This window comes from Coturnix japonica, unplaced genomic scaffold (genome assembly GCF_054131305.1).
Source record: "Coturnix japonica strain WE unplaced genomic scaffold, WE-NBRP24 Scf050, whole genome shotgun sequence".
NCBI lineage: Eukaryota > Metazoa > Chordata > Aves > Galliformes > Phasianidae > Coturnix > Coturnix japonica.
Window position 1 is genome coordinate 2,031,757 of NW_028188953.1, and position 10,630 is coordinate 2,042,386.

A 10,630-nucleotide genomic window follows, 5' to 3' on the forward strand; every position below is an offset into this window, starting at 1 on the left:
ACCCCAACAATAAAGGGACCCCCACCCTAATTATGGGACCCCCACTCTAATTATGGGACCCCCACCCTAATTATGGGACCCCCACCCTAATTAATGGGATACCACCCTAATTATGGGACCCCCACCCTCATTATGGGACCCCCACCCCAAATAATGGGACCACCCAAGTAATGGGACCCCCACCCTAATTATGGGACCCCCACCCTCATTATGGGACCCCCACCCAATAAAGGGACCCCCACCCTCATTATGGGACCCTCACCCTCATTATGGGACCCCAACAATAAAGGGACCCCCACCCTAATTATGGGACCCCCACCCTAATTATGGGATCACCCCAAATAATGGGACCCCCACCCTCATTATGGGACCCCCACCCTCATTATGGGACCCCCACCCCAAATAATGGGACCACCCAAGTAATGGGACCCCCACCCTCATTATGGGACCCCCACCCTCATTATGGGATACCACCCTAATTATGGGACCCCCACCCTAATTAATGGGATACCACCCTAATTATGGGACCCCCACCCTCATTATGGGACCCCAACAATAATGGGACCCCCACCCTAATTAATTAATGGGACCCCCACCCTAATTAATGGGACCCCCACCGTAATTATGGGACCCCCACCCTCATTATGGGACCCCAATAATAAAGGGACCCCCACCCTCATTATGGGACCCCCACCCTAATTATGGGACCCCCCCCCAATAAAGGGACCCCACTAAATAATGGGACCCCCCCCCAAATAATGGGATCACCCCCAAATAACGGGACCCCCACCCTAATTATGGGACCCCAACAATAAAGGGACCCCCACCTTAATTATGGGACCCCCCCCAATAAAGGGACCCCACTAAATAATGGGACCCCCCCCCAAATAATGGGATCACCCCCAAATAACGGGACCCCCACCCTCATTATGGGACCACCACCCTAATTATGGGACCCCAACAATAAAGGGACCCCCACCCCAATTATGGGACCACCACCCTCATTATGGGACCCCAACAATAAAGGGACCCCCACCCTAATTATGGGACCCCCACCCTCATTATGGGACCCCCACCCCAAATAATGGGACCACCCAAGTAATGGGACCCCCACCCTAATTATGGGACCACCCAAGTAATAGGACCCCCACCCTAATTAATGGGACCCCCACCCAAATTATGGTACCCCCACCCTAATTAATGGGACCCCCACCCTAATTAATGGGACCCCCACCCTCATTATGGGACCCCCACCCTCATTATGGGACCCCCACCCTAATTAATTAATGGGACCCCCACCCTAATTATGGGACCCCCACCCTCATTATGGGACCCCCACCCTAATTAATGGGATACCACCCTAATTATGGGACCCCCACCCTAATTATGGGACCCCAACAATAAAGGGACCCCCACCCTAATTATGGGACCCCCACCCTCATTAATGGGACCCCCACCCTCATTATGGGACCCCCACCCTCATTATGGGATACCACCCTAATTATGGGACCCCCACCCTAATTATGGGACCCCCACCCTCATTATGGGACCCCCACCCTAATTATGGGACCCCCACCCCCATTATGGGACCCCCACCTTAATTATGGGACCCCCCCCCCAATAAAGGGACCCCACTAAATAATGGGACCCCCCCCCAAATAATGGGATCACCCCCAAATAACGGGACCCCCACCCTCATTATGGGACCACCACCCTAATTATGGGACCCCCACCCTCATTATGGGACCCTCACCCTAATGTGGGACCCCCACCCTCATTATGGGACCCTCACCCTAATTATGGGACCCCCACCCTAATATGGGACCCCCACCCTAATTATGGGATCACCCCAAATAATGGGACCCCCACCCTAATTATGGGACCCCCACCCTAATTAATTAATGGGACCCCCACTCTAATTAATGGGACCTCCACCCTCATTATGGGACCCCCACCCTCATTATGGGACCTCCACCCTAATTATGGGACCCCCACCCTAATTATGGGACCCCCACCCTCATTATGGGACCCCCACCCAATAAAGGGACCCCCACCCTCATTATGGGACCCCCACCCTAATTATGGGACCCCCACCCCAAATAATGGGACCCCCACCCTAAATTATGGGACCCCCCCCAAATTAATGGGACCCCCACCCAAATAATGGGACTCCCCCAATAAAGGAACCACCCCCCAATAAAGGGTCCCCCCCCAAATAATGGGGACCCCCCCCCCAATAATGAGGACCCCCCCCCTAAATAGCGACCCCCCCCCAGGCACGGTGACTCTCTGGACCCCCAACAGCCCCAGCCCTGCAGTTCGCATGCTCTGCCACAAGGGGGCGCTGCGGGACATCAGCATCGACCCCACCGGGACGTGAGTGGGGGGGGGGGGGGGGGCAGTTATGGGGTGGGGGCAGTTATGGGGTGGGGGGGGCAGTTATGGGGTGGGGGGGCAGTTATGGGGTGGGGGGGCAATTATGGGGTGGGGGGGGCAGTTATGGGGTGGGGGCAGTTATGGGGTGGGGGGGCAATTATTGGGTGGGGGCAGTTATGGGGTGGGGGGGCAATTATGGGGTGGGGGGCAGTTATGGGGTGGGGGGGGCAGTTATGGGGTGGGGGGGCAGTTATGGGGTGGGGGCAGTTATGGGGTAGGGGCAGTTATGGGGTGGGGAGGAATATGGGGTGGGGGGGCAGTTATGGGGGGGGGAGGGGTTTATTGGGGTGTATGTAAGGGGTTAAATGGGGGGGGTTATATAGGGGGGTATATGGGGGTTATATGGGGGGGCTTATATGGGAGGGGTTATATATGGGGGGGTATATGGGAGGGGGTTATATAGGGGTGTTATATGGGGGGTATATGGGGGGGGTTATATGGGGTGGCTATATGGGGGGTTATATGGGGGTTATATGGGGGGGTTATATGGGGGGGGTTATATGGGGCAGCTATATGGGGTGGGGGTCCCTCTATATGGGGTGGGGGTCCCTCTATATGGGTTGGGGGTCCCTCTCTATGTGATGGGGGTCCCTTTAACCCCCCCCCCATTACTTTGTAGTTATATGGCCACCGTGGGGCTGGACCGGCAGCTCCGGCTGTGGGACCTTCGCACTTATGGGGCGCTGCAGTACCTGACTCTGCCCATAGGGGGCGCTCATCTGTGCTACAGCCAGAGGGGGATGTTGGGGCTCAGCTGCGGGGACGTCGTGCAGGTGGGACCCCCCCCCCATTTAAAGCCCCCCCACCCATTTAAACCCCCCCCCCATTTAACCCCCCCCCATTTAAACCCCCCCACCCATTTAACACCCCCCCATTTAAAGCCCCCCCCCCATTTGTAACCCCCCCCATTTAAACCCCCCCCCATTTAAACCCCCCCCATTTAACCCCCCCCATTTAACCCCCCCCCATTTAACCCCCCCCATTTAAACCCCCCCCCATTTAACCCCCCCCCATTTAACCCCCCCCCATTTAAACCCCCCCCACCCATTTAAACCCCCCCATTTAAACCCCCCCCATCTAACCCCCCCCATTTAAATCCCCCCCATCTAACCCCCCCCATTTAAATCCCCCTACCATTTAACCCCCCCCCATTTAATCCCCCCCACTTAACCCCCCCCATTTAAACCCCCCCCCATTTAAACCCCCCCCCATTTAACCCCCCCCCCATTTAACCCCCCCCCCATTTAACCCCCCCCATTTAACCCCCCCCACCCATTTAACCCCCCCCATTTAAACCCCCCCCCATTTGACCCCCCCCCACTTAACCCCCCCCATTTAACCCCCCCCACCCATTTAACCCCCCCCCCATTTAACCCCCCCACTTAACCCCCCCCATTTAAACCCCCCCATTTAAACCCCCCCACCATTTAAACCCCCCCACCCATTTAACCCCCCCATTTAACCCCCCCCCCATTTAACCCCCCCCCCATTTGACCCCCCCCCATTTAACCCCCCCATTTAACCCGCCCCATTTAAACCCCCCCCCCATTTAAACCCCCCCACCCATTTAACCCCCCCCACTTAACCCCCCCCCATTTAAACCCCCCCCCATTTAACCCCCCCCATAGCCCCATTGTCCCCCCCATAGCCCCATTGACCCCCCCATTCCATTGTCCCCCCATTGTCCCCCCCTATAGCCCCATTGACCCCCCCATTCCATTGTCCCCCCATTGTCCCCCCCTATAGCCCCATTGACCCCCCCCATCCCATTGTCCCCCCATTTAACCCCCCCATAGCCCCATTGTCCCCCCCATAGCCCCATTGTCCCATTTAGCCCCCCCATCCCATTGTGACCCCCCCATCCCATTGTCCACCCCATAGCCCCATTGTCCCGCCCCATAGCCCCATTGTCCCCCCCATAGCCCCATTGATCCCCCCCCATCCCATTGTCCCCCCCATAGCCCCATTGTGACCCCCATAGCCCCATTGTGACCCCCCCATCCCATTGTCCCCCCCCATTTACCCCCTCTAACCCCATATTGACCCCCCCCCTATTTACCCCCCTACCCCCTTCTAACCCCATATTTACCCCCCCCAGGTGTCCCCCCCCCCCCCATTTACCCCCCTCTAACCCCATATTGCCCCCCCCAGGTGTCCCCCCCTCCCCATTTACCCCCCCATTTACCCCCCCTTTTATTACCCCCCCCCCTAACCCCATATTGCCCCCCCATTTACCCCCCCCCCCCATTTACCCCCCTCTAACCCCATATTGCCCCCCCCAGGTGTCCCCCCCCCCATTTACCCCCCTCCAACCCCATATTGCCCCCCCCATTTACCCCCCCCCTATTTACCCCCTCTAACCCCATATTGCCCCCCCCAGGTCTACCCCCCCCTTTTTTACCCCCCTCTAACCCCATATTGCCCCCCCAGGTGTCCCCCCCCCCATTTACCCCCCTCTAACCCCATATTGCCCCCCCCAGGTGTCCCCCCCCCCCCATTTACCCCCTCTAACCCCATATTGCCCCCCCTTTTATTACCCCCCTCTAACCCCATATTGCCCCCCCCAGGTGTCCCCCCCCCCCCATTTACCCCCTCTAACCCCATATTGCCCCCCCCCCCCTTTTATTACCCCCCTCTAACCCCATATTGCCCCTCCCAGGTGTCCTCCCCTCCCCATTTACCCCCCCTTTTACCCCCCTCTAACCCCACATTGCCCCCCCAGGTGTACCCCCCCCTTTTACCCCCCTCTAACCCCATATTGCCCCCCTTAGCTGTCCCCCCCCCCCATCTACCCCCCCACCCACCCCTTTTACCCCCCTCTAACCCCATACTGCCCCCCCCAGGTTTCCCCCCCCCATTTACCCCCCTCTAACCCCATATTGCCCCCCCCCCTTTTATTACCCCCTTCTAACCCCATATTGCCCCCCCCCCCATTTACCCCCCTCTAACCCCATATTGCCCCCCCCCCTTTTATTACCCCCTTCTAACCCCATATTGCCCCCCCCCATATTGCCCCCCCCCCCCCATTTACCCCCCTCTAACCCCATATTGCCCCCCCCCAGGTGTACCCCCCCCCCCTTTTATTACCCCCCTCTAACCCCATATTGCCCCCCCCATTTACCCCCCCCTATTTACCCCCCTACCCCCTTCTAACCCCATATTTACCCCCCCCAGGTGTCCCCCCCCCCCCCATTTACCCCCCTCTAACCCCATATTGCCCCCCCCCCAGGTGTACCCCCCCCCATTTACCCCCCTCTAACCCCATATTTACCCCCCCCAGGTGTCCCCCCCCCCCCATTTACCCCCCTCTAACCCCATATTGCCCCCCCCCCAGGTGTACCCCCCCCCCCCTTTTATTACCCCCCTCTAACCCCATATTTACCCCCCCCAGGTGTCCCCCCCCCTTTTATTACCCCCCTCTAACCCCATATTGCCCCCCTCCCCTTTTATTACCCCCCTCTAACCCCATATTGCCCCCCCCCTTTTATTACCCCCCTCTAACCCCATATTTACCCCCCCCCCAGGTGTCCCCCCCTCCATTTACCCCCCATTCTAACCCCATATTGCCCCCCCCAGGTGTACCCCCCCCCATTTACCCCCCCTTTTATTACCCCCCTCTAACCCCATATTTACCCCCCCCAGGTGTCCCCCCCCCCCATTTACCCCCCTCTAACCCCATATTGCCCCCCCCCTTTATTACCCCCCTCTAACCCCATATTGCCCCCCCCCCCTTTATTACCCCCCTCTAACCCCATATTGCCCCCTCCCCCATTTACCCCCCTCTAACCCCATATTGCCCCCCCCATTTACCCCCCCCCCCATTTACCCCCTTCTAACCCCATATTGCCCCTCCCCATTTACCCCCCCCCTTTTATTACCCCCTTCTAACCCCATATTGCCCCCCCCCATATTGCCCCCCCCCTTTTATTACCCCCCTCTAACCCCATATTGCCCCCCCCCATGCGTACCCCCCCCCCATTTACCCCCCTCTAACCCCATATTGCCCCCCCCCAGGTGTCCCCCCCCCCATTTACCCCCCCAATCCCCCCCCTTTTACCCCCTCTAGCCCCATATCGCCCCCCCCATTTACTCCCCCCCCCATTTACCCCCCTCTAACCCCATATTGCCCCCCCCAGGTGTACCCCCCCCCATTTACCCCCCCATTTACCCCCCTCTAACCCCATATTGCCCTCCCCCCCCCTTTTATTACCCCCCTCTAACCCCACATTGCCCCCCCAGGTGTACCCCCCCCTCCATTTACCCCCCTCTAACCCCATATTTACCCCCCCCCAGGTGTCCCCCCCTCCATTTACCCCCCATTCTAACCCCATATTGCCCCCCCCAGGTGTACCCCCCCCCATTTACCCCCCCCTCCATTTACCCCCCTCTAACCCCATATTGCCCCCCCCAGGTGTACCCCCCCCCCATTTACCCCCCCCCTTTTACCCCCCTCTAACCCCATATTGCCCCCCCCCCTTTATTACCCCCCTCTAACCCCATATCGCCCCCCCCAGGTGTCCCCCCCCCCATTTACCCCCATGACCCCCCCCCATTTACCCCCCTCTAACCCCATATTGCCCCCCCCCAGGTGTACCCCCCCCCCCCGAGCTCTCTGCCCCCCAAGCCGTACCTGTGCCATCGCCTGCCCCACCCGCCCCACACGCTGCGGTTCTGCCCCTATGAGGACGTCATGGGGGTGGGACACGGGGGGGGCTTCTCCAGCCTCCTGGTACCAGGTATGGACACGGCACCCATGGGTGCCCCCCCCCATTACAGCACCCATAGACCCCCATTATAGCACCCATAGACCCCCATTGTATCTCCCATAGACCCCCATTGTATCACCCATAGGCCCCCATTACAGCACCCATAGACCCCCATTGTGTCACCCATAGACCCCCATTGTGTCACCCATAGACCCCCATTATAGCACCCATAGACCCCCATTATATCACCCATGGGTGCCCCCCCAGTATAGCACCCATAGACCCCCATTGTATCACCCATAGACCCCCATGTTATCACCCATGGGTGCTCCCCCAATATAGCACCCATAGACCCCCATTATAGCACCCATAGACCCCCATTACAGCACCCATAGACCCCCATTGTAGCACCCATAGACCTCCATTGTATCTCCCATAGACCCCCATTATAGCACCCATAGACCCCCATTGTATCACCCATGGGTGCCCCCCCCATTACAGCCCCCATAGACCCCATAGACCCCCCCATTACAGCCCCCATAGACCCCATAGACCCCCCCATTACAGCACCCATAGACCCCCATTATAGCACCCATAGACCCCCATTGTATCACCCATGGGTGCCCCCCCAATATAGCACCCATAGACCCCCATTATAGCACCCATAGACCCCCATTATATCACCCATGGGTGCCCCCCCAATATAGCACCCATAGACCTCCATTATAGCACCCATAGACCCCCATTGTATCACCCATAGACTCCCATGTTATCACCCATGGGTGCCCCCCCCATTACAGCACCCATAGACCCCCCCCCATTACAGCACACATAGACCCCCATTGTAGCACCCATAGACCCCCATTGTATTCCCCATAGCCCCCCATTGTATCCCCCATAGCCCCCCATGTTATCCCCCATAGCCCCCCATGTTATCACCCATAGCCCCCCATGTTATCCCCCATAGCCCCCCATGTTGTCACCCATGGGTGCTGTCTGTCCCCATAGGTTCCGGTGAACCCAATTTCGACGCCCTGGAGTCCAACCCGTATCGCAGCCGGAAGCAGCGCCAGGAGTGGCAAGTCAAGGCCCTGCTGGAGAAGGTCAGCACCCATGGGTGCCATTGGGAACCATTGGGACCCACTGATACCCATTGGGACCCATGGGTGCCATTGAGAATCATTGGGACCCATTGGGACCTATTGGCACCCATGGGTGTCATTGATAACCATTGATACCCATTGGGACCCATTGATACCCATTGGCACCCATGGGTGCCATTGATAACCATTGATACCCATTGGGACCCATTGATACCCATGGGTGTCATTGATAACCATTGGGACCCATTGGCACCCATGGGTGTCATTGATAACCATTGATACCCATTGAAACCCATTGGGACCCATTGATACCCATTGGCACCCATGGGTGTCATTGATAACCATTGGGACCCATTGGCACCCATTGAATCCCATTGGGACCCATTGATACCTATTGGGACCCATTGGGACCCATTGACAACCATTGGCACCCATGGGTGTCATTGATAACCATTGGGACCCATTGGCACCCATTGATACCCATTGGCACCCATGGGTGTCATTGATAACCATGGGGACCCATTGGCACCCATTGAATCCCATTGGCACCCATTGATACCTATTGGCACCCATGGGTGTCATTGATAACCATTGGGACCCATTGGCACCCATTGAATCCCATTGGCACCCATTGATACCCATTGGGACCCATGGGTGTCATTGATAACCATTGGGACCCATTGGCACCCATTGATACCCATTGGCACCCATGGGTGTCATTGATAACCATTGATACCCATTGGCACCCATTGAATCCCATTGACACCATTGACTCCCATTGACACCCATTGACTCCCATTGACTCCATTGACTCCCATTGGCACCCATTGACTCCCATTGACACCATTGACTCCCATTGACTCCCATTGACTCCATTGACTCCCATTGACTCCCATTGGCACCCTTGACTCCCATTGACTCCCATTGACTCCCATTGACACCCATTGACACCATTGACTCCCATTGACACCCATTGACTCCCATTGACTCCCATTGACACCATTGACTCCCATTGACTCCCATTGACTCCCATTGACTCCCATTGGCACCCATTGACTCCCATTGACTCCCATTGACACCATTGACTCCCATTGTCTCCCATTGCCCCCTTTATTGCCCCCCCCAATCCCCCCCATAACTACCCCACCTAATTGCCCCCCCCTCCTAATTGCCCCCCTTTATTGCCCCCCCCATAACTACCCCACCTAATTCCCCCCCCTCCTAATTGCCCCCCTTTATTGCCCCCCCATAACTACCCCCCCTAATTGCCCCCCTTTATTGCCCCCCCCATAACTACCCCCCCTTTATTGCCCCCCCTCCTAATTGCCCCCTTTATTGCCCCCCATAACTACCCCCCCCAATTGCCCCCTTTATTGCCCCCCCATAACTACCCCCCCATAATTGCCCCCCCATTTACTCCCCCATAACTACCCCCCCATAATTGCCCCCTTTATTGCCCCCCCCATAATTACCCCCCCCTAATTGCCCCCCTTTATTGCCCCCCCATAACTACCCCCCCCTAATTGCCCCCTTTATTGCCCCCCCCATAACTACCCCCCCATAATTGCCCCCCCATTTACTTCCCCATAACTACCCCCCATAATTGCCCCCCCATTGACCCCCCCATAACTACCCCCCCTAATTGCCCCCCCCATTGACCCCCCCATAACTACCCCCCCCTAATTGCCCCCCTTTATTGCCCCCCCCATAACTACCCCCCCCAATTACCCCCCTTTATTGCCCCCCCATAACTACCCCCTCCTAATTGACCCCTTTATTGCCCCCCCCATAACTACCCCCCTAATTGCCCCCTTTATTGCCCCCCCCATAACTACCCCCCCTAATTGCCCCCCCCCCCTAATTGCCCCCCTTTATTGCCCCCCCCCCCCCCCAGATCCCGTCCCAGCTGCTGACGTTGGACCCGGCTCAGCTGCAGCACGTGGACGAGGCCACAATGGAACAGAAACACAGCGAGCGCTGCCAGAGGATGGTGGGGGGGGGGGGATTAAAATGGGGGGGGGCTTCAAATGGGGGGGGGTCCTAAAATGGGGGGGGGGATAAAATGGGGCTGGGGGGGTCTTAAAATGGGGGGGGGGGGCTTCAAATGGGGGGAGGGGGTTTCAAATGAGGGGGGGTCTTAAAATGGGGGGGGGGCTTAAATGGGGGGGGTCCTAAAATGTGTGTGTGGGGTCTTGAAATGGGGGGGGGGTCTTAAAATGGGGGGAGGGGGGTCCTAAAATGTGTCTGGGGGTCTTAAAATGGGGGCGGGGGGGGCATAAAATGGGGGGGGTTCTTAAAATGGGGGGGGGGGATTAAAATGGGGGGGGGGGATAAAATGGGGCGGGGGGGGTGATAAAATGGGGGGGGCTTCAAAGGGGGGGGGGC

The 10,630-nt window shown here is 58.0% G+C and overlaps 1 protein-coding gene across 1 annotated transcript in view; it reads left to right on the forward strand.

Moving 5' to 3' along the window:
- The window catches only part of WDR46 (WD repeat domain 46), a 29,571-nt gene extending 19,282 nt beyond the window's left edge, over positions 1-10,289 (forward strand). The window contains exons 5-9 of the mRNA XM_085532668.1: positions 2,277-2,376; positions 3,056-3,209; positions 7,025-7,172; positions 8,151-8,245; positions 10,140-10,289. Of these exons, the coding sequence (XP_085388794.1) occupies positions 2,277-2,376; positions 3,056-3,209; positions 7,025-7,172; positions 8,151-8,245; positions 10,140-10,289 (647 nt within the window). The remainder of the gene's footprint in view (positions 1-2,276; positions 2,377-3,055; positions 3,210-7,024; positions 7,173-8,150; positions 8,246-10,139) is intronic.
- Positions 10,290-10,630: the final 341 nt, after the last annotated feature.